This window comes from Bos mutus, chromosome 13 (genome assembly GCF_027580195.1).
Source record: "Bos mutus isolate GX-2022 chromosome 13, NWIPB_WYAK_1.1, whole genome shotgun sequence".
Classification (NCBI taxonomy): Eukaryota; Metazoa; Chordata; class Mammalia; order Artiodactyla; family Bovidae; genus Bos; species Bos mutus.
The window spans coordinates 27725088-27750321 of NC_091629.1; the positions used below are offsets into that span (position 1 = coordinate 27725088).

Genomic DNA, 25234 nt, shown 5'->3' on the forward strand with positions numbered 1-25234 from the left:
TGACTTAAAGAGAAATAAGTGCTAAATTAAATATTCCTAAAACTCCCAGACATATAAGAACCCAAATATTTTTCAAGTTCATGTACAAATAAAATCAGTTTAGTAGTGTCACTTTAATAAAAGCAGTTGTCCTCTTGAAATGGAGGGAAGGGGGCAGGGCACAACCTTTAAAAGAATGACAAGGCCATAGGACATGACAAAACTGGTTAGAACCAAGTAGATCCAAGATAGCAGGAGATTCAACTTTCAGTAGACCTTGAGCCTCAATTTAGGCCCATTGTTATGCGTTAGCTAAATGACACACCAACCAGCACCATGACACTTCTGTGGCTGACCAAAAAGGCCAAAAGTGGGTGGTGGCCCAATTCACGGAAATCCGCACCCCTTCCCTGAAATAACTGGAATAATCCTCCCCTTCATTGTTGTTGTTCAGTTGCTCTGCGTCAGTCCTGTGACTCTGCAACCCCATGGACTGCAGCACGCCAGGCCTCCCTGTCCTACACCATCTCCCAGAGTTTGCTCAAAATCGTGTCCACTGAGCCAGTAACACCATCCAACCATCTCATCTTCTGTCACTCCCTTCTCCTCCTGCCCTCAATCTTTCCCAATATCAGGGTCTTTTCCAATGAGTCAGCTCTTTGCAACAGGTGGCCAAAGCACTGGAGCTTCAGTTTCGTTAGTTTACCCCCATTAGCCTATGAGTTTACCTGGCCCACAAAAACTGAATTATATTTTGGGGCCTCTTGATGGCCCACACTCTGAGGAGTGTGTTTCTCTCTAAGTTAATTCACTTCTTACCTATCACTATGTCTCTCACTGAATTCTTTCTGCAAAGAGACATAAAGAACCAGGGCTTCATTAAGTCCTGACACCAAGGTGTGATCTCAGAGAAAAGAGAGTGGTTCTTGACTGAGTCTGACTCCCTCACTGGAGTTCAAGTCCCATCTGCAGTGCACATCTTCACCCTGAGTTTTTAGCATTAAGTATAACATGAGCACCCATTATTTGACAAATAAACCCAGGCAGAATGACAACCTAATATAATCTACTATTAACAGATTTTTAAAATTATAAATTCAACCTAAAAGTACAAGTAGATCTGCAGTGAAATTGCTTGAAATCCATTATTTCATGTCTATCAAGCAAAGCAATAAAACAATTAAAAAATGAATTTAACTTTCTAAGGTTTTTTACTTTCTAATTTTTTTGATATCTGCCTAACACAAGTGTTATAAAAACAATAAATAGGGAAATAACCTGACAATGATTCAGTTCAGTTCAGTCGCTCAGTTGTGTCTGACTCTTTGCGACCCCATGAATCGCAGCATGCCAGGCCTCCCTGTCCATCACCAACTCCCGGAATTCACTCAAACTCAACGTCCATCGAGTCAGTGATGCCATCCAGCCATCTCATCCTCTGTCGTCCCCTTCTCCTCCTGCCTGCCCCCAACCCCTCCCAGCGTCAGAGTCTTTTCCAGTGAGTCAACTCTTCACATAAAGTGGCCAAAGTTCTGGAGTTTCAGCTTTAGCATCATTCCTTCCAAAGAAATCCCAGGGCTGATCTCCTTCAGAATGGACTGGTTGGATCTCCTTGCAGTCTAAGGGACTCTCAAGAGTCTTCCCGAACACCACAGTTCAAAAGCATCAATTCTTCAGCGCTCAGCTTTCTTCACAGTCCAACTCTCACATCCATACATGACCACTGGAAAAACCATAGCCTTGACTAGACGGACTTCTGTTGGCAAAGTAGTGTCTCTGCTTTTCAATATGCTATCTAGGTTGGTCATAATTTTTCTTCCAAGGAGTAAGCATCTTTTAATTTCATGGCTGCAGTCACCATTTGCAGTGATTTTGGAGCCCCAAAAAATAAAAGTCTGACACTGTTTCCACTGTTTCCCCATCTATTTGCCATGAAGTGATGGGACCAGATGCCATGATCTTTGTTTTCTGAATGTTGAGTTTTGACAATGGTTAGCTTATGGCAATTTCATGAACAATCCAAGTATAACTGTTACGAACCAATGTGTTAGGTTGATATAAGTGAAATAGAAATTGTAGGAATGGATTTTTCAACAACAGTTGAAACTCACAGGACCTTAGAGGGCCCTCCAGGACACAAAAGCCTTTCTGCATCTTCCGTTCCTAGGAAAAAGGCTTCTCTCAGCCTCTTTGCTGCTGCTAAGTCGCTTCAGTCGTGTCCGACTCTGTGCGACCCCATAGACGGCAACCCACCAGGCTCCCCCGTCCCTGGGATTCTCCAGGCAAGAATACTGGAGTGGGTTGCCATTTCCTTCTCCAATGCATGAAAGTGAAAAGTGAAAGTGAAGTCGCTCAGTCCTGTCCAACTCTTAGCGACCCCATGGACTGCAGCCCACCAGGCTCCTCAGTCCATGGGATTTTCCAGGCAAGAGTACTGAAATGGGTTACCATTGCCTTCTCCGTGGCTTTCTCTGATTTCCAAAGGGCAGATTCAGACAGTTCCTAATCAGGGAATGGAGCCAAAGCAGAAACAAAGGAGGGGCAGTTAAGAATAGTGCAGCCTTGGGGCAGCGTCCTGGTTCCGCCTCAAGGATATCTTTTAGTTCAGAATCTGTATGTACTATGACTTCCCTGGTGGCTCAGATGGTAAAGCATTTGCCCACAATGCAGGAGACCCAGGTTCAATCCCTGGTTAGGGAAGATACTATGGAGAAGGAAATGGCAACCCACTATATATATATATATATATATATATATATATATATATATATAATGGCTTGCCTCAGGGGACTCTGCCTCTCTGCCTTACAATTAAAAAAAAAATGCCTTTGTTTAGCTTACAGAGAGATTATCTGACCCTGCCCACCTGTGAATGGCTGTAAGAATGAAGAGATTAACACATCCCCACCCCCTGCTGCTCCTAGAGGTGGTCCTAGAAGTTAAGAACACAACCTTCCCTTTGACATCCTGGGATTGACCAATCTTTGAAAGTGAAAGTGTTAGCTTCTCAGTCCTGTCTGACTCTTCGCGAACCCACGGACTGTAGACTACCAGCCTTCTCTGTCTATGGAATTCTCCAGGCAAGAATACTGGGGTGGGTAGCCATTCCCTTCTCCAGGGGATCTTCCAGACCCAGGGATCAAAGCCTGGCCTCCTGCATTGGCAGCCAGGTTCTTCGCTGTCTGAGCCACCAGGGAAGCCCAGGGAACACCTGACCAATTTTTCAGTTCAGTTCAGTCACTCAGTCATATCCGACTCTTTGCCACCCCATGGACTGCAGCATGCCAGGCTTCCCGGTCCATCACCAACTCCCGGAGTTTACGCAAACTCATGTCCATCGAGTTGGTGATGCCATCCAACCATCTCATCCTCTTTCATCCCATTCTCCACCTGCCCTCAATCTTTCCCAGCATCAGGGTCTTTTCAAATAAGTCAGCTCTTTGCATCAGGTGGTCAAAGTATTGGAGTTTCAGTTTCAACATCAGTCCTTCCAATGAACACTTAGGACTGATCTCCTTTAGGATGGACTGGTTGGACCTCCTTGCAGTCCAAGGGACTCTCAAGAGTCTTCTCCAACACCACAGTTCAAAAGCATCAATTCTTTGGTGCTCAGCTCTCTTTATAGTCCAACTATATCTTCCCCAGGCAGATGCTCCAACCACCTGCCCGATCCCTCTGGGTGAAGACTCAGAGCAAGGCCCCCTCCAGTAAAACACCCCCTCAGGCCACAGGAGACCCCGGAAGTCTAAGTTGCCACGCTCCCAAACCTGGGCTCTGAGTGGAAGTGAGACAGAGCTGGCCTGTCCCTCCTCACATTTTAGACGCCAGGGCCAATCCACCCTCTGAGTCTCGGTCTCTTCAACTCTAACAGAATCTACCTGAGAGGCCTGCTGTGCAGAGCAGACCCACAAGCTTGGCACGGTTATGGTCTCTGTCTTGAATTTGGGGAACACTGAGCTGAACCAAAAGGGTCTCTGTCACCACATTAGTGCTTAAGAGCAATAGTTTGACACTTCAGAAATGACCCTGAACTCTTGTGTGCAGCGTCAGAAGGGAAGCAAAGCAGAACTCAGGCACCGGGCAGTGGCGGGGCGGCCAGCCTGCCCAGGGTGGACCCCACCCGGGCCTGGCAGCTCAGAGTCGGACCCACCTCACCCTAAGGCGCTCGGGCCCCAGCCCATGCGCACTCTCCTAGCAGAGTCACAGGACCTACCTGTTCAGCTTAAGTGTTCCACTCTGGGCCCCCAAGGACACGTCCCACGTAAGGGAGGCGGGTCACGGTGCTCTGAGCTCAGTGTTACCCAGGCCTGGTGCTCCTCGACTGTCACCTGCTCAGAAAGGCCTGTCAGCTCATGCCCAGAACTATGAGGCAGTCATCAGACGTGAGCACCGTTATCTCCGACTCTGGGCCTTCCTAGGCCACGACTTACCCCTGTAGTTAGGGGCGGCCGAGTGACTTGCTTCGGCTCAGGAAACATGAGTGGAGAGACTACGTCCTTTCTGGGTGGATGCTTCAGGAGCAGCAACAGCCCACAAGGCAGAGCAAGAGTGCGGAGCTGAAGGCCTGGCCAGCCTGGCTCCTCGGCAACCCTGGTGAGCAGAGTCCATGCCGGACCCCCAGTGGGTAAGAACCACCAGTGAGCTGAGGGTTCTGCTCCATGAGCTGGTCTGTCCTGACAGCACTCAGGTCAGATCAACAACATGCAAGTCTGAAAGGACTGAGCTCCCAATCTGTGTGTCTTGTGTGTCTCCAGGTGGAGTTTCCCAGGCAAACCAAACTAACATGTCCAGAGCTAAATGAACACTTGGGCTTCTGCCCTCTCCTCCGGCTCTGCTTCCCCTCCAGTTTTCCATCTTAGCAGATACCTGTGCCCATGGCAAACCCTTAGTAGTCATTCCTGACCCCTCTTCTTGCCCTACCTCCACTTCCAATGCCACCAAGTCTCCAAAACATTTCAAATTTGTCCACCTCCAGTTCCCTTGCCTGCTGCCTCTCTGCTCCAGGCCAGCCACGTATCTTGCCTAGACCAGCAGCCCTAAACTTTTTTGATTACACATTCAATCAGTAACATTTCTGAAGCATGCCCTCAATATATACATATTAAATGATGCACACATGTAACTGGGTGGTTAATATATGAATATGAACATAATAAGTCCCAATATTTCCTTCCCATATCTTAATGACTGTCTCATCCACCTCCTGGGTGAACCTACCCCATTCTGGAGATCAATACCTTGGCCTTTGGAAGAGACTTCTTAAACAGAACCACCCCCAACCTCTACCTGCCTGCTATATAGCCAGAGAGAGCCTTTGAGTCTCCTCAAAAGGAGACTTGGTCATAGCACTGCCCCCCTTAGATAATCAGATCCAAGAGCATCTGAAACTGTCCCAGGAACACTGTGCACCTCTGACCTTCCAGCCCTCAGTCTCCAGCACAGGCCTAGTGTTTCCCCACTTCCTCTGACCTTCCAGCTCTGTCTTGGGCATGGGTTTAGTTGCTTCCCCACTTCTGAGACCTGTCCACATCCCCAGCCCTGTGTTCCCTCCAGCTTTCAGCTTCAAGGCTGTTTGCTCCAAGGTCTCCTTGGCTGTTTATTCTAATTCCTCTTACAATCATTCTATATTAAGGCTATTACCCCTCTGTCTGACATTATATATATTAAAATATTTTCCTCTGCCATTTGTCTTTTTAACTGGGAATATTTATAAGAGAACTTCTAATTTTTTTTTTTTTTGTCCTTATTGAAATACATGCAACTTTAGAAAAGGATGCTGAAAATCTCGGCCTTCTTCTCAGCTCCCTGAGAGGTGGTGAGCTCAAGGGCAGCCTCCCCACTCTGACTACCCTCTGCTTACCACCTAGTCCCTGGTCCCTGGTCCCTGGCTTGCTGTTTGCAACTGTGGATGATCTGTGTCCCTAGGACCTACTCATGACCATGCACTCTGCCTTCCCTAAAGGGAAACTGAGGCAGACTGATCCCAAACAGAACTGCATTAAGTCTATTTGGGGAAAAAACACCATCTTTGGACTTCCCCGGTGGTCCAGTGGTCAAGAATCTGCCTGGCAATGCCGGGGACATGGGTTGGATCCCTGGTCCAGGAAGATTCCACATGCTGCAAAGCAACCAAGCTCGTGCACCACAACTACGGAGCCCGTGCACCTAGAGCCCATGCTCTGCAACAAGAGAAGCCATGGCAGTGAGAAGCTGTGGACTGCAACAGAGTAGCCCTTGCTCGCCACTAGAGAAAGCCAGATCTGGGGTAGAGGTGGCTAACACATCACCAGAAGTTTGTACTTGCCCTTTCTTAGGGCAGAGCTATTTTCCTCTTACAGGTTTTGTATATATCTTTCTTAGAGGTATTTTTTGTTACTGGCATTTTTGGTCTTCTCTTCCACTACATCTCACAACCAACTCTTGTTGCTTTTATCAATGAAAGCTATGGTCCCAGCACCTTGACCTTCCGCCTCCCACACAGGGGACCATGCACCCACACACCAGGGTGGCATGCAATGACGGGGGTAGAGACTGTTCATGTCAGGAGAGACGGGGGTAGAGAATTTACCACTTATGCTTCAGTATTTTAAAAATTTTTTAAATATATTTCTTGTATATAATAAAAGATTTCAAAACTGGAGGGACTGTATTAGCATGAACAGGCTACATCTCATGGCAGTAATGACCACCCCCAAATCCAGCAGCATGAACAACAGCTCACACTTCTTGCTCTGGCTGCATGTGCAGTACAGGTCAGCAGGGGCTTCTGGTAGTCTTCGTTGCTCAGGAAGCACCATCGCTTCATGACGCACCATCGCTTCATGACATCATCAACTCCACAGATGGTGTTAGGAAACATGGCACGGAGAACCAAGAACTGGCTGTGAAACACTTCTACCTAGAATCACATGTCACTTTCTACAGACCACAGGACCACATCTCTGCTTCAAATGGGCAAGGCCTGGAACTGGAAATTCAGAGAGTGGCAGGGACGCGCCCACAGGGTGGAAAAGCTATGACAGCACAGCACTCACACACAGATAAAGTGAGCTACTTCACAATTTCACATTGGAAAAACTCGCTTGTTAAAGGAGCTCTAAGTAAATATTTTAACAAAGGGCTATTTTTAGATGCAAGTGAACCTGTCTTCTCATTTTTGTTTTCCTATCTGAGAAGCCTTGCGCTCTGGGCTCTTTACTCTATTAGAAGAGTGCACACAGGCATCACAAAAACCCCTACTTAACCTCATTACAGCTGCCTGGGACATGTTCCACCTCCAACAGCCAAGGTGCCCAGTACTGATGATGTGGGAGTCCCAGATAACACTGGCTCATCAGAAAGCCACAGGAGCCAATGAGGCTGGCTCCGGGGACATCGCCCTCAGGCTCCTGGCTTCCCCTGGTACCGCCACGGATGTGCAGGCCTCGCTAGCCACTCCAAAGCTTCCACAAGGAGGGGGTGCCAGACCAACCAGGAGGTCCCAGAGGGTGACACCCACCGGAGAGATGGCTCTGCACCAGGCCTGTGAGCTTAGAAGCCCACTCCTTAGCACCTCACTGTGTCAATAATGTGGTCAGAAAAGGAAAGCAACATACTGGCTAACTCATTAGCTTCCCTCAACTGAAATCTGCCCAATATTTTCAACCCATGCCATTTCCTTGTTCTAACAGTCAGGCTGTGTTGCAGCCCTAATAGAGGCAGGAGCACACCGGCTCTGCCTCCAGTGGCTGTGTCACTCTGGACAAGCTATAATGCGTAACTATCTGTGACTTGATTTCCTCATCTGTGAAACGGAGATTACAGTACCTTTTGAGATAGCTGTAAGCACTTAAGTCAATACAAGGGATTCCCTGGCAGTCCAGTGGTTATGGCTGAGTTTAATCCCTAGTTGGGGAACTAAGATTCTGCAAACCACATGGTACAATAAAAAAATAAATAAATAAATTATTATAACCCCCTTTTTATTCAAGAAGCAGTATTTGTCCAACACTAGAACTGTCAATAAGAGACAGTACAAGTCTCTAAACAAGGCAGTACCCACCCTACCAACTATTAATAGAAACTACCTGCTCTCCAGTGCCAGTTTCATAGCATAAAAGTATCTGAGAAAGTTCTGAAACCTGTAGCAACAGAAAGCAAAAAAACAAGGACTTAACAATACAGGTGGGACTTTTCTGATGGTCCTGTGGTTAAGAATCTGCCTTCTAACACCGCGGGACTCAGGTTCGATCACTGGTCAGGGAATTAAGATCCCATATGCCACAGGGCAACTAACCCCTTGCACCACAATGACATGGCCCGCGTGCTGCAATGAAGACCCAGAGCAACCAAAAATAAATAAAAACACAACCAACAATACAGGTAATTCAATTATCTCCCCAAAAAAGCATAAAAACTAGGGAAACAGATTAACATGTAAAGTAGGTGTCTCTTGTGAACTTCTTTTAAACACAAAAAGTAGATGGAGTGAGTGGACAGGAAAAAAGCACTACACCCCTCTCTCTATAATGATATATTATGCTGCTATAACCTTGCTGAAATCTTAGTACAACTCCATGAAGCAGGTAGAATAGGTAACACTCCTCTTTTAGAGATACAGAAACCAGGCTCACAGTATGGATTCATTTACTCAAGATAAGGCCTCATCATGACTTCATGTCCTGGGACTCTCAGTTTGCGCCCCCTCTTTCCATTCCACCAAATTTTCATTCAGAATGAATTAAATTGCATTTTCAGAAATCCAAAAAAAATTGAGAATGAAACTTGATCCTCAGCTTCCCTGGGTTTCTCCCTGACACGTTCCTCTGTCCATGGGATTCTCTAGGCAAGAATACTGGAGTGGGTTGCCATGCCTTCCTGCCAAAGACAGGACAAAGACCAAGACAAATTACAATTAAAATAGCAAAATTAAAGATAAAGAATCTTAAAAGTAGCAAGAAAAAAGGCAATTAGTTATGTGCAAGAAAACTCCCTAAGCTGACTTTCCAGCAGAAATTTCACAGATCAGAATGAAGTGACATGATATACTCAGTGATGAAAAGGAAAAGAAATCTATACCTGTAACCAAAAATATTTTACTTTACATATAAGCAATAGCTAAAAGAATTTCACACCATGACACTGGCATTGCAAGAAATGTTCAAGGGCCTTCTCTAAGTAGGATTTTAAAAAAATGGAAAAAAAAAAAACCTCACAACTAGAAATATGAAAATTATGAAAGGAAAAACCTCATTGGTAAATGCAAACACACAGTAAAAGTAGTGCATCAACCACTTATAAAGCTAGTAGGAACAGTATAAGACAAAAGCAGCAAAATCATCTATATCCACAGTAAGTAGTTAAGGCAGATACAAAACAAGTCATAAAATATGCTATCAAAAACACTAAATAATGTGGGGGAATAACGCACGGTTGTTAAGAGTACATTTCAACTTAAAAGATCATCAACTTAAAATAACATGTTATTACTAATATATATTATATATATTTATGTGTGTGTGTGTAATTGTTATATATGAACACCATGAAAAGTGAAAGTTGCTCAGTCATATCTGATTCTTTGCAACCCCATGGACTATACAGTCTATGGAATTCTCCAGGCCAGAATACTGAAGTGGGTAGCCCTTCCCTTCTCCAGGGGATCTTCCCAACCCAGGGATCGAACCCAGGTCTCCTGCACTGCAGGTGGATTCTTTACCAGCTGAGCCACAAGGGAAGCCCAAGAATAATACTGGAATGGGGAGCCTATCCCTTCTCCGGCAGATCTTCCAGACCCAGGAATCGAACCAGGTCTCCTGCATTGCAGGCAGATTCTTTACTAACTGAGCTATCAGGGAAGCCCATGAATATCATGGTTATGAATATCATGGTAACCACAAATCAGAAGAAAACCCTACAACACACACACACAGACACACACACACACTCACCCAAAGAGAAAGCAATCCAAATATATCATCAAATCAGATGGGGGGAAAGAACAAAAGAAAGAACAAATAAGAACTATAAAAACAATCAGACAAGAATTAACAAAATGGCAATAAGTATATACCTATCAGTAATTACTTTAAAAATAAATTGATTAAATACTGTATTCAAAAGACAGAGAACAGCTGAACAGATAAATAAAAAACACAACCTATCTATGCGCTGACTACAAGAGACTCATTTCAGATCTGAAAACACAGAAACTGAGGTAATGGAAAATGGTATTCCATGCAAATGGAGACAAAAAGAGAGCTAGGGCAGCAATATGTATACCAGACAAAACAGATTTTCAAACAGACTATAACAAGAGACAAAGAAGGATATTATATAATGACCAAGGAATCAATCCAATAAGATACAACAATTGTAAACAAATACACATCCAACATAGGAGCAACTAAATACATAAAGCAAATATTATCACATTTCTGACTGGAGGATTTTTGCAGAAACTATTGCCAGTAGCCGGCGATTTGTTATGTAAGTGAATACTGAAATGTCTCTGGTCAATAATGTTCATGTAACAAAAGATATATTAATACATTTCTGGTCAATAATGTGTTAACAAACATAAAGGGAAAAACTAACAACAACACAATAATAAGAAAGGACTTTAACACCCCACTTGTATCAATGGACACATCATTTAGTGAAAAAAATCAATAAAGAAACATTAGCCTTAAATGACCCACTAGACCAGACGAACTTAACAGATATATCAAGTCTCAACAAAGTTAAGATGGAAAGCATACCAAGGATCTTTTCAAACCAAAAACCAAAAGTAGGGAAAACCACTAGAGCATTCAGGTATGACTTAAATCAAATCCCTTACGATTTTCCCAGGATCACATGCTAATAAGTGAAGGGTCACATGGAGTTGCTAAGAGTTGTACACAACTTAGTGACTGAACAACAACAATCCAGTAGCTCACAATATGATTGTATTTGGAAACGGAGCCTTTAAAGAGGTGAAAATTTCATCTGGTGTCCTTATAAGAAACGTGGACAGAAATGCAGAGGAAGGACCATGTAAGACACAGGGAGAAGACGGCCTAGGAGAGAGGCCCGAGAAGAAACTATCGCTGCCAACACACTGATCTCAGACTTCCAGGGTCCATGTATAAAGTACACAAATAAAATTTACTGTTTTAGTGACTCAGTCTGTAATACTTTGTTATGGCTGCCCAAGCAAACAATTACATATGGTAATCCTTGATTTGGAGTATTACTTTGCTAGCGTGTGAGATGAGTGCAATTTGCGGTAGTTTGAGCATTCTTTGGCATTGCCTTTCTTTGGGATTGGAATGAAAACTGCCCTTTTCCAGTCCTGTGGCCACTGCTGAGTTTTCCAAATTTGATGGCATATTGAGTGCAGCACTTTCACAGCATCACCTTTCAGGATTTGAAATAGCTCACCTGGAATTCCATCACCTCCACTAGCTTTGTTCGTAGTGATGCTTTCTAAGGCCCACTTGACTTCACATTCCAGGATGTCTGGCTCTAGGTCAGTGATCACACCATTGTGATTATCTGGGTCATGAAGATCTTTTTTGTACAGTTCTTCTGTGTATTCTTGCCATCTCTTCTTAATATCTTCTGCTTCTGTTAGGTCCATACCATTTATGTCCTTTATTGAGCCCATCTTTGCATGAAATGTTCCTTTGGTATCTCTAATTTTCTTGAAGAGATCTCTAGTCTTTCCCATTCTGTTGTTTTCCTCTATTTCTTTGCACTGATCGCTGAAGAAGGCTTTCTTATATCTTCTTGCTATTCTTTGGAACTCTGCATTCAGATGCTTATATCTTTCCTTTTCTCCTTTGCTTTTTGCTTCTCTTCTTTTCACAGCTATTTGTAAGGCCTCCCCAGACAGCCATTTTGCTTTTTTGTATTTCTTTTCCATGGGGATGGTCTTGATCCCTGTCTCCTGTACAATGTCACGAAACTCATTCCATAGTTCATCAGGCACTCTATCTATCAGATCTAGGCCCTTAAATCTATTTCTCACTTCCACTGTATAATCATAAAGGATTTGATTTAGGTCATACCTGAATGGTCTAGTGGTTTTCCCCACTTTCTTCAATTTAAGTCTGAATGAATTTGGCAATAAGGACTTCATGATCTGAGCCACAGTCAGCTCCCAGTCTTGTTTTTGCTGATTGTATAGAGCTTCTCCATCTTTGGCTGCAAACAATATAATCAATCTGATTTTAGCGTTTGCCATCTGGTGATGTCCACATGTATTCTCTTGTGTTGTTGGAAGAGGGTGTTTGCTATGACCAGTGCGTTCTCTTGGCAAAACTCTCTTAGCCTTTGCCCTGCTTCGTTCTGAACTCCAACGTCAAATTTGCCTGTTACTCCAGGTGTTTCTTGACTTCTTACTTTTGCATTCCAGTCCCCTACAATGAAAAGGACATCTTTTTTGGGTGTTAGTTCTGAAAGGTCTTGTAGGTCTTCATAGATCCGTTCAATTTCAGCTTCTTCAGAGTTACTGGTCGGGGCATAGACTTGGACTACTGTGATACTGAATGGTTTGCCTTGGAAATGAAGAGAGATCATTCTGTCGTTTTTCAGATTGCATCCAAGTACTGGATTTCGGACTCTTTCGTTGACCATGATGGCTACTCCATTTCTTCTAAGGGATTCCTGCCCACAGTAGCAGATGTAATGGTCATGAGTTAAATTCACCCATTCCAGTCCATTTTAGTTCGCTGATACCTAGAATATCAACATTCACTCTTGCCATCTCCTGTTTGACCACTTTCAATTTGCCTTGATTCATGGACCTAACATTCCAGGTTCCTATGCAATATTGCTCTTTAGAGCATCGGACCTTGCTTCTATCACCAGTCACATCCACAGGTGGGTGTTGATTTTGCTTTGGCTCTGTCCCTTCATTCTTTCTGGAGTTATTTCTCCACTGATCTCCAGTTGCACATTGGGGACCTACCAACCTGGAGATGAGCACCCAATTGCACTCATCTCACATGCTAGTAAAGTAATGCTCATAATTCTCCAAGCCAGGCTTCAGCAATGCGTGAACTATGAACTTCCAGAAGTTCAAGCGTTTTAGAAAAGGCAGAGCAACCAGAGATCAATTTGCCAACATCTGTTGCATCATCGAAAAAGCAAGAAAGTTCCAGAAAAACATCTATTTCTACTTTACTGACTATGCCAAAGCCTTTGACTGTGTGGATCACAATAAACTGTGGAGAATTCTGAAAGAGATGGGAATACCAGACACCTGACCTGCCTCTTGAGAAATCTGTATGCAGGTCAGGAACCAACAGTTAGAACTGGACGTGGAACAACAGACTGGTTCCAAATTGGGGAAGGAGTACATCAAGGCTGTATATTGTCACCCTGCTTATTTAACTTCTATGCAGAACACATCATGAGAAACGCTGGGCTAAATGTAGCACAAGCTGGAATCAAGATTGCTGGAGAAATATCAATAACCTCAGATATGCAGATGACACCACCCTTATGGCCAAAAGTGAAAAACTAAAGAGCCTCTTGATGAAAGTGAAAGAGGAGAGTGAAAAAGTTGGCTTAAAGCTCAACATTCAGAAAACGAAGATCATGGCATCTGGTCCCATCACTTCATGGGAAATAGATGGGGAAACAGTGTCAGACTTTATTTTTGGGGGCGCGAAAATCACTGCAGATGGTGACTGCAGCCATGAAATTAAGACGCTTGCTCCTTGGAAGAAAAGTTATGACCAACCTAGACAGCATATTCAAAAGCAGAGACATTACTTTGCCAACAAAGGTCCTTCTAGTCAACACTATGGTTTTTCCAGTAGTCAGGTATGGATGTGAGTGGACTATAAAGAAAGCTGAGCCCTGAAGAACTGATGCTTTTGAACTATGGTGTTGGAGAAGACTCTTGAGAGTCCCTTGGACTGCAAGGAGGTCAAACCAGTCCATCCTAAAGGAGATCATTCCTGAGTGTTCATTGGAAGGAGTGATATTGAAGCTGAAACTCCAATACTTTGGTCACCTGATGTAAAAAGCTGACTCATTTGAAAAGACCCTAATGCTGGGAAAGATTGAGGGCAGGTGGAGAAGGGGATGACAGAAGATGAGATGGTTGAATGGCATCACCAACTCGACCGACATGATTTTGGGTAAATTTCAGGAGTTGGTGATGGACAGGGAGACCTGGCGTGCTGTGCTTCATGGGGTCACAAAGAGTCGGACAGGACTGAGTGACTGAACTGAACTGAATCCTTGATTAGATATATCAGACATTGTGAATTTCACTTTGTTGTGTACTGGCTATTTTTATATTCCTTATAAATATTACTGAACATTGTTTCAGGATGTAGTGAAGTTACTTGGACACAGTTTGATTCTTCCAGGGTTCATTTTTATGATTCGTGCTGAGTGCACACATGGGCAGAGCAGCACTCTGCTGAACACAGAATACAACTCTGGATGGCTCTCCAGAGTTCTCTCTGTGCCACTGTCTCCCCCTGGTCCTCTGTCCTGTAAACTGTAGGCATGCCGGTGTGCCTAGGCTCTCAGCACCTCACCCACGGCTCAGGGAGTCAACCAGGCTCTCCACATCACTTTCCCCTTCCCTGAGCTGCAGTGGAGAAACTCACATACGCAGTGGGAAGCTGAGCTGTTGCAGGACTCCTTTGTTTGTCACCCCTCACACGCCACTGTCTCTCACTGCCAGTGGCCAGTGTTTTGAAAGCTCATTTCATGCATTTTGTCTGGGCTTATTTGTTGTTGTAGTTATTTCAGGGTAAATTTAGCCCCTGTTACTCTATCTTGGCCAGATATGAAAGAATCAAATTTCTATTAAAAAGTGTCTATACTTAGTTTTCATCAATTCCTCCATGACTGCAACAATCAAAATTATTAAGAAAGAATTTTTGGCCTTATTCCACTATATTAATAGGTATATCCCCAAACACATTTTCTATTATAATAAATATTCCATCATATATGAGTTTATACATATATATTCCATTATATTTTCTCACATTCTCTCAGAAGGAACAAAAAAGTAAATCCAAAATTCACATCTGAAGACTAATAGTTGGACTAAATTCTACCTAGTTTATAGGTGGAAACCTGAAGAACAATCTTCAAACTCTTACTCAAACACAGTATTGGGAGTAATTTCACTGAACACATCTGAAAGCTTCAAGACCTTAATACACAAGAGCAATCCATAAATGTTCCCAGAGAAGAAAACAAAAAGTCATGAGGAAATTGGCAGAGCTTAACAGCTGGTTGTCCCACTGTGAAAAGGCCTTATTCTCCTGACAGTAACAAGCATGTTTTATCACTATAACATAGCTTGTTTTCAAGCGCTTTATACATAATTGTATTACTTACTGTTGAAAAACAAAATTCACCTGAGCAAATCCTAAAAGATCTTATTGGCTTTATTTAACAATTCATCAATTGGGCAGCATCTCACATAGTAAATAACAAAGCAACTCCAAAGAGCTACACAAAATGAAAGACTTTCCTAGGCAGAAGGGAGCAGGAACACGGAAGTTTTACGAGACAAAAAAACTGGGTTGTTTATTCCAAGGTCACTTTCCTTTAGGAGATGACAGGTTCCGATAGGCAGATGACCTCATCAGTGCTGACTAGGTGATTTCCAATTGACTGGTTTAAGAATTTGAGCCGAGACTGTAATAAAATTTCTGTTTGGTGATGTGGGGCTTATTTAGCATAAGCAATTCCATTCTGGGTATGTTGTCTGCTTTTTAAAACTACCTTGCTCTATTTTTCTTCATAGCACTTTACCACCTCCTTGAAATTTACTATATATTTACATCTACCTTTTTTTGCTATCTTTCTCCCTCAAGAGGAGAATGAGTTCCACAAGGACTGGGAACTGTCTGACTGTAACATTCTATTCACAGCCTCCAGCACACAGTAAGTCTTCAACAAATACTCACTGGATGAATAAAAGAAAAATCATACTAGCAGTCTTCTCTACAGCTGCCACACTGCTAACAGTAATTATCCACAGGACAATTTTACTTTCTCGATTATATTCTATTTTAAATCTATATTAGGAAATCCTTTTCATTTCTGCAATCAGAAGAAAAAAAAAATGAGAGAAGAGCAGAGGGAAACAGACAGGATCCCTCTGGGGCTGCCTTTCATCATGACGACTGCCATCTCTCACAGCGGCCTCACACCAGGATCCCTCCTCAGTCCCTGCAGAACCTCCCTGGTGCTTCCTCAGGAAGCCCGGGGCTGTACCAGCAGGTTCCCAGCTGGCCGACACCATCCCTTCCTTCTGGAGCCCAAAGCTGGCATCCAATGTCCTAGGATGGCAGTCTTATTTTCCTTCCTGTAGGTTCTGCCATGACGTGCCTTGTCAAACTGTGCTCTGTCCCTAAACTATGAATATTTATTTTATCTATAGATAGCTTGATATGCCAGGGATGCATTGAAAAATGAGTTACATCCTGTCAGAGAAGTGGAAGCCTAAAAGATGAGATATTCTGAAGATAAATCAGTACAAAACAATGTCAAGAGTAACAAAGGACGAATGTGAGATCAGACTAACCGTCTCCAGCCATCCTTGCATTGTCTCTACCACAGACATCATGAAAATGTCACACATAAAAACTGACAGACAACAAATTCCCTGAGGATACGCACTGCCTTCTTTCATTTTTCCCAGTGCCTAGCATGATTTCAAACAAACAAGTTAAGAAGCAAGTTAACTGTTGGTTGAATAAAATAAACCTATGAGCATGGAACAACAGACTGGTTCCAAATAGGAAAAGGAGTAGGTCAAGGCTGTATTTTGTCACCCTGCTTATTTAACTTATATGCCGAGTACATCATGAGAAACTGATGGGTGTACATCATGAGAAACAGCTGGGCTGGAAGAAACACAAGCTGGAATCAAGATTGCCAGGAGAAATATCAATAACCTCAGATATGCAGATGACACCACCCTTATGACAGAAAGTGAAGAGGAACTCAAAAGCCTCTTGATGAAAGTGAAAGTGGAAAATGAAAAAGTTGGCTTAAAGCTCAACATTCAGAAAACGAAGATCATGGCATCCGGTCCACCACTTCATGGGAAATAGATGGGGAAACAGTGGAAACAGTGTCAGACTTTATTTTGGGAGGCTCCAAAATCACTGCAGATGGTGACTGCAGCCATGAAATTAAAAGACGCTTACTCCTTAGAAGAAAAGTTATGACCAACCTAGATAGCATATTGGAAAGCAGAGACATTACTTTGCCAACTAAGGTCCATCTAGTCAAGGCTATGGTTTTTCCAGTGGTCATGTATGGGTGTGAGAGTTGGACTGTGAAGAAGGCTGAGCGCTGAAGAATTGATGCTTTTGAACTGTGGTGTTGGAGAAGACTCTTGGGAGTCCCTGGGACTGCAAGGAGATCCAACCAGTCCATTCTGAAGGAGATCAGTTCTGGGTGTTCTTTGGAAGGAATGATGCTAAAGCTGAAACTCCAGTACTTTGGCCACCTCATGTGAAGAGTTGACTCATTGGAAAAGACTCTGATGCTGGAAGGGATTGGGGGCAGGAGGAAAGGGGATGACAGAGGATGAGATGGCTGGATGGCATCACTGACTCGATGGACGTGAGTTTGAGTGAACTCCGGGAGTTGGGGATGGACAGGGAGGCCTGGCGTGCTGCGATTCATGGGGTCACAAAGAGTTGGACACGACTGAGTGACTGATTTGAATTGAACTGATGAGCATGCAACACTGACAACGCCACTTTCAGGTAGGAACAAAATGATGTTCCAGGCCCAGGAATGGCACAAGTCAAGCATGAAACAGTAAAGAGTCTATGCTGTACACATTATTAGGAGAAAGAACCAGCTGAAAGTTAAAAGCCATACATGTATTTTAAGACCCTGAACTATAGCATCCAAATGAACTGCTTCCACTCTGAACATTTTCCCCTTCCCATTACAAATAATTCAGTCAATTCATCTAAATCTTGCATGGAGATCCAAGTTTGCTAAGACCTGAAAAGAGTTTCAACTTTCTTTTCTTTACCCTAAACCTCAAACCAGTCAATCCTAAAGGAAATCAACCCTGAATATTCATTGGAAGGATGGATGCTGAAGCTCCAATACTTTGGCCATCTGATGCGAAGAGCTGAGTCACTGGAAAAGACCCTGATGCTGGGAAAGACTGAAGGTGTGAGGAGAAGGGGATGGCAGAGGATGAGATGGTTGGATGGCAAAATCAACTCAATGAACATGAGTCTGAGCAAGCTCCAGGAGATGGTGAAGGACAGGGAAGCCTGGCATGCTGCAGTCCATCAGGTAGCAAAGAGTCAGACACCACTGAGCGACTGAACAACAACAAAGCTCAGGACAACTTTCAAGTTTCAAGAACAAACCCCAAATTCCAGCATTCCTGAGTTGTGCTTGTATTTCTTCATTGACACTCCTTCTCTGTCTTCATTTTTGCAAAATGACACTCCTCACAAAGACATTCATCTACCCCCTCCTCTTTTTACCTTCTCAAGGCATTTCCTGGTAAACCAGGGCATACTTGGAAAACAGAACACACATAATTAAAACAAAGCCTACAAGCACCATCTCAAGACAAATTCTGCTAGAAACCTCTATTTGTGTATTAGCAAAACCTGAGGGGCAAGAATTCTGCTTATGAACCATATGATCACTGACGTTGCCCTCTGTTCATGTTGATCTTTTCTCCACCTCAAACCCAGCCTAACACCCTCCTCACTGGCCTGTGTGTGGAGTCCTCAGGTTGGGGGTGCAAGGGGAGCTGCCCTCAGACCTCCCAGGACCAGGTCGCACTCAGCGGTACAGAACACACACAGCAAGTCACAGCTGCAACGACTGCCCGTGAAAACCATTTCTGTCATCCAGTGTTGCAACACCACATGTTAGAAAAGTGAGTCTCTGCCAAGGAGATTGTCTGTCTTGTTAATGAGACATTAGCAAACATGGTAGGAAACATCCGATTAGGCCAAAGATAGAGAGCTAAGACTGGGTCCAGGTGGAGAGCTGAAAGAGAAACACTTGTGGTAGCTCCTTTCCCCTGGGCAGAGGGCTTTGTTCTTATTTCAGAGAAAACAGAAGCACCCAGAGAACTTCCAATGCTGTCCCACACAGCAACTTCACAGCACCCTTGGGGATCCCTAACCTATTTCTGGATCCCAGAGACATCATGCCACCAGCAGCTCTTTCATACTGGAGCCTCACCCTGCTTCTATAAGGGAGATTTTTATCCCCACATCACGAGGAAGAAATAAGCTCAGAAAGTTAAGCAATTCTCCCCAAGACACGAACCTGAGAACACTCATTTGAGACTACGCAAACTTTCCTCCAAAATATCAAATGATACTAAGATGGGCACCAAGCCTAAATAACAGGTCTTTCTACTCAACGGACATCTCGGGCAGATTTCTGGGCATCACAGTTCCTTGTGTCAGCAGCCTGACACTCCAGACACTGGCCCTCAGTTCAGGAAGAAACAAATCACCTGTCCACTCCCCATGTGGACACTCAAGTTCTCTGGCATCATGTCAAGCATTTGACTTAATCTGTCAGTTTTCAAGATTGTATTACAGTTAAATTTTCCCTATAAACTGCATTTTGGAAGGAAAAGTGCTCTAGTGGGAGGAGCAGGAGGAAGACCTTGAGTCTGGAAAGGTGTCCCATCTCCACTGCTGTCAGCAGAACCCTGAGGCGATGATCCATCTAAGCCTCTCTCCAAGACTACCTCTATGCTAAGTGTCTTCTGGAGCTTTTAATCTACCTAAAAAGTAACTCCTGCGTTTAAGCAGTCCATGCCCAACACTACTGTAGAAGACAGGCACTCCCTTGAGAAGGGAGAGTACATACTGGCTGAAAAGAACTGGGAAGTAAGCAGAGATACAAGACTCAAGTTCCAGGGTCCTGAGTTCCAGGGCTGGAATGTGTCCCTGCTAAGATAAACCACAACTGGGAAGAGAGGGACTCAGTTGGGAGCCCCACTTGAAGCACCATAATGTAGCCTCCCTGGCTGCTTGTCTTGGTCCAGGAACAGACTCTACTCTGGGGAGGGAGAAGAGAAGAGGGTGGAGAAAAGTAGACTTTAAGTACAAAAGCTAGCTCTGAGAGCAATCTCTTATCTCCATATGTAAAGAAAGAGATACCAGGCAGAGAAGCTTGTCTGGTGAGCTCCCTATTCATCCTCAGGAAGATGAACCACCCGGCTTTCTGGGTTTCGGTAAAGCCTTCTGCAACTCTGCATGAAGTTCCTTCTTTTGGGTCAAGGAGGAACCAAGGGTGATGCCTGCATTCTTCTGTATTTACACACAAAGGTCATCAGATATGAAACCTCCTAGGCAGTCCACTGATCTTGATTATCTGGCAGATTTGGCCTCTGAGTTGGCAGTGGGAGGACAGTCTAGTTCACTTAAACACAGACATATACATCTTACCGGGCTTCCCAGATGGCACTAGTGGTAAAGAACCCACCTGCCAATCCAGGAGACATAAAAGCTGCAGGTTTGATCCCTGGGTTGGGAAGATTCCCCCGGAGGAGAAAATGGCAACCCATTCCAGTACTCTTACCTGGAGAATCCCATGGACAAAAGAGCTTGGCGGGCTACAGACCATGGAATCACAAACAGTCAGACACAACTGAGCACTCCCTTTACTGAATACTGCCAAGAACTCCAGGATTACAGAAGAGAAGATCAAAGGCACACAGAATCCCTCATTTGCCTCCTCATACCAGACATGTGCAAAGCCAAAGCAGTATCCAGTACCTCCTTTCATAGAGTGCAGGGCTAACCTGTAAGCCAGATGCCTTCCAAAATGACCCTTTAGTCCAACTTAGTCCAAAACAAACCCAAAGGGAGCTACACTCAGTATTTTGTAATAACCTAGAAGGGAAAAGAGGGAAAAGAATCTGAAAAAGAATATATATATATATAACTAACACATTGCAAACCAACTATACATCAATTAAAAAAAAAAAAAAAAACCGGGTTTTACCTCTGAGGTGGTTGTCTTTATCTAAATTAGTCTAAAAAGTTAAGGGGTCACGGACACACACCTAGCTACTCTTTAGGAAAGACTGGAAGATCTGGATGCCCTGGAGCCACATTCCTGCTGGGCAGTCAAAGGAAAGAAAGCAGCTCTTGCTGCCCTCTTCAGAGAGAGAACGTTCTCTCCACTTCTCCAAAGCCTCAGCACCATCCTGGGCTCCAAGGAAAATACACACAAAATACTTTTTTATTCAGGAGAAAATCCAAAATTTTTCTGTGTGTGCACACATGTGTTAGAGCAAGAAAAAAGAGGGGAGGGCGTGTAAATACCTAAAATAGCAAACAAGACTGGGGAAGAGCCCCAAGTCTAGAGGAAAAGCCAGATGTAACAGATGATTTTCTATAGACATATAAATCACCAAAACTGAGCCCAGAACGAGACTGCAAATCTAAGAAACTATGACAGTTATAAAAATGCTGTATTCTAAAAAAGCACCATGCTCAGGAAGTTTTACAGGTGAATTCTACCAAAATTTAAAGAAAGAGATCATTTCAAAAGTACAATATTTAAACTGGCTAATGAAGAGAAAGAGATAACTTTTAATAAAGCTATAAAAAACACTAAAACCACTTGGTAAAGATGGCATTAAAAAAAGAAAATTACAAACTAGTCATACAAATAACGGTACAAAACTCCCTAGTAAAATATTAATAAATAGAATCTGTCTACACAATAAGAGTTATTATTGATGATTCAATAATATAAAATGATGACTCAATAATATGAAATCTATTACTACAACTCAGTATATTAACGGGTCAAGAGACAAAATTCATATGATCATTTCACAGATGCTAAAACAGCATTTAATATAATTCAACAACCATTTTTGATCTTGAAAAAAAAGACAAAACAGCAGCAACACACCCCGTAGTAAAATAACTAACGTGGCGTAAACACTAAAAGAATTCTCCTTAAAGTCAGGAATAAGATAAGGATACTCAGTATCACCCCTATTATTCAACCTTGTTCTGGAAATACACTGTAATCAAAAAAGAGAAACAAAAGACATAAAAAGTAGAAAACAAAATGATTATTAATATTTGCAGCCGATATGATAGCATACCTGGAAAATTCAGGAACTGCAAAAACTACTTGAAACTAAGATTATGTAAGTTGCTAGATACAGAATTAATAACTACAACTAGTAATGTATAATATAAGAAAATAACAACAAGAGATTAACTAGGAATACACTTAAGAAATGTGCAGGATTTTAAAACTGACTTAAAAAAACATTTCTAAGACAAGGAAATGTATATGTAGACTCATGCTCAGTTGCTCAGTCGTGTCTGACTCTTTGCAACCCCATGGACTGTAGCTTGCCAGGCTCCTTTTGTCCATGGAATTTTCTAGGCAGGAATACTGGAGCCGGTTGCCATTTCCTACTCCAGGGGATCCTCCCCACCCACATCTCTTTGTTTGCTTCATTGGCAGGCAGATTCTTTACCACTGCACCACCTGGGAAGCCCAGATAGGATACTAAATAATATTAAATTAATTACAAATAATAAATTGCTGGTTTTGATACAATTCAATAATAGTATTGGGGTTGTATATATTTCAAAATCCTTATTTGTTCAAGATATGCTGTGAAAATATTTATGGACGAAATCAGTTGTTTTAGAACAGTCTAGTCTCCCCACCATATCAAAAATGGAGGAGAGGAGGAACAGATGATTCAAGACCGGCAAAACATGGAAAACCACTGAAATGAAGGGACGGGCTCATGGAGGTTCATTATGCTGACTCCTCTACTTCTGTCTATTGAAAATGTGCACAACAGAAAGTTAAAAGAAATGTGCAAGGGGACTCAAACAAAGATGGTTCAAGATGGAAATAATTCCAAAGATGTATAATAGGCTCACAAAAACATACAAAAACTGCCATCTAACCACTAAGAAAGGCAAATTAAAGTTACAAATCAGATGTCAATTTTCAGCAACCAAGTAGAAAAAGATCAAAATATCTGGTAATATTCAATATTTGGGTGAGGAGACTGACATTAGTGGAGGGTGTACCAGTCGTACAAGTTCTTGGGAGGGCACTTTCAGTCATCAGCATACACCCCTTGGCTTAGCAGTTCCACTTCTAGGAATCTATTCTGGATATTCATTCAACAAAATATTTTCTCCCACCTAAGATGTGCCTCTGAAGACAGAGGCCCCAAGAACAATGTCCCTGCTCTCACAGGGCTTCCATTCTCCTGTGGGAGACTATGCCCAAAGCCAGTCAAGTGAGCAGGCAATTAAGGGGGATGAAGAAACAAGTAAGCAGAAAGGGGCCAGTGGGGGCCAATGGCTATTTTGGATGTGCTAGTTTGAGAAAGCCTCTCTGAAGAGGTGACAGCTGAGCAGAGACCAGGCTGAAGGAGAAAACTCAGGAGGAGAAGATCCAGGAGAACATTTCAGGCAACAGGGAAGGAACCATGGGGTAACTCACAAATTTGCCCTTCCTGCCCTCTGCTTTTCTTTTTATTCCCGTAACAGCCTTTTGTTTATTCAAAGGAAGTGGCACCACTAGAATGTCTCTCTTTGTCCTCAACTCAAAAATAAAAATAATCAGACTCTTTTAATACAGTAGATCTTTCAAGGGCGATTGCTTCCCCAAACATTACTGTGCATCACAATTTGTCTTCTTCAAAGGAAGAGCTTACAACCTAAGTGTTATGTCAAATCTGTTAATAAAAGTGCATCAAAGCCAACTGTGCGTTTTTAATGCAGATAAACCTTTCCACAAAACAGATTATCTTCACAAGAGATGCTGGTCAGTTGCTAGATAATTTTACACAAAAACAAAAATTCTGTCGATCCTTGGACTTCCAGCAGGAAAGGGAACCACTGACTGAGGTGAGATGTGTATATAGTTTAACTTTTGCGATCTAAGTTAACATTTTTTAGGGGCTCTTTGGATAAATATTTTACTGCAGAGGCCTGTGTCAATTAAGGGCATTCCAGGGGATCCCAAAAGCAGTGACTCTTGCTACAACATCTGAGAACATTACATACTAACTTTTTCAGTCACCAAGAAACATCAAGACTTCAAAACTGTCATGAGTGATAAGTTTCACCAACAGCCAGATAACAGACACCAGCCTAGAGGAGGGTCCAGCCGGCGTGAAAAACACTCCTCTCTCAACTGCGAGATGAATTCAACGTCAACGAGTTCATCTCCCCAAAGGGAAGCCGAAGACATGTTCCAGACCGGACAGCGCTTCCCAAGGGGTCGACTCGGGTGGACGCGTTCCACATATCAGAGGCCAATGGCTCGCGATCGCCGGGTATCCACCTGCCCTCTGGATTCGAGGGCACAGCGCCCCACGACCCCGCACCCCGCCGAGCCCTCAACCTCCCCGAGAAGGCGGCGCACCCCCGCGACTGCACACTGCGGACCCTCCACCGTCCCCAGGGGCCCCGCGGGCGCCGGTGAGCTGCCCACCCCGCGGGAGGGATGCTGGGTACACGCCGCGCGCGCGCTCCCCGGCCCCCCCACCTCCACCACCGGGCATCCAGGGGCTCCCCCATCCTCGTAGGGAGGCGCTCTCCAGCCGGGCGCCGGGGGGTGGCCCGCAGGCCCGCTCGGGGAGGCACCCAGGGATGGGCCGGCTCAAAGAGGCCGGCGGGGCGCGGGGCGGTCAGCTCCAAAGGGGCGCGGGCCCCAGCCGCCCCCACCGCCCCTCACCTGCCCAGCGCCCGCTTCATGCCCGCGTCCCCGGCGCAGCGCGGCTCGGCCGGCCCAGGGCCCGCTAGGCACAGGTTCTGCTTCAGGCGGCAGTCGGCGTCCAGCGCCGCGGCGGCCGGGCCGGCGGAGGGCGAGCCCGAGGCGGTACGGCGTTCATGCTCCAGGGCGACGGGCTCGGTCCGCTTCCTCATTCCGTGGCCAGCACGGCCAGTCTCGCCCGCGCCGCCCGCCGCCGCCGAGGGGAGCCGCCGCCGCAGCCGCCGCCGCCGCGAGCCCGCCGCCCTGACGTCCCTGACGGCCGGCGGGCCCGCCCAGAGCCGGTCAGAGTTGGCCAATGAGCGTCGGGAGGCGGCCAACCCGCCGCGCCCTCCCAGGCCCGCCCCTTCCCGGGGCCCGCAGCCATCTTAGAGACGGGCAGACGACGCCGTGGCGGGCGTCACCGTCCGGGCGTGACGTCGCGGCGGGGCGGCGGAGCTGCGCTGCGTAGGGGTCGAGCTAGGTCCGAGCCGGGGTCCCAGGCTTCCCGCCCAGTTTAGCTGCCCGAAAC

The 25234-nt window shown here is 44.5% G+C and overlaps 1 protein-coding gene and 1 non-coding gene across 2 annotated transcripts in view; one reads left to right on the plus strand and one right to left on the minus strand.

The window, feature by feature from the left end:
• The window catches only part of ABHD12 (abhydrolase domain containing 12, lysophospholipase), a 52408-nt gene extending 27423 nt beyond the window's left edge, over positions 1 to 24985 (minus strand). The window contains exon 1 of the mRNA XM_070381193.1: positions 24688 to 24985. Coding sequence (XP_070237294.1) covers positions 24688 to 24878 — 191 coding nt within the window. The 5' untranslated portion in view covers positions 24879 to 24985. The remainder of the gene's footprint in view (positions 1 to 24687) is intronic.
• TRNAC-ACA (transfer RNA cysteine (anticodon ACA)) lies at positions 2608 to 2679 on the plus strand. Its single transcript has one exon. It is a non-coding gene; the product is annotated as a tRNA-Cys (tRNA).
• Positions 24986 to 25234: the final 249 nt, after the last annotated feature.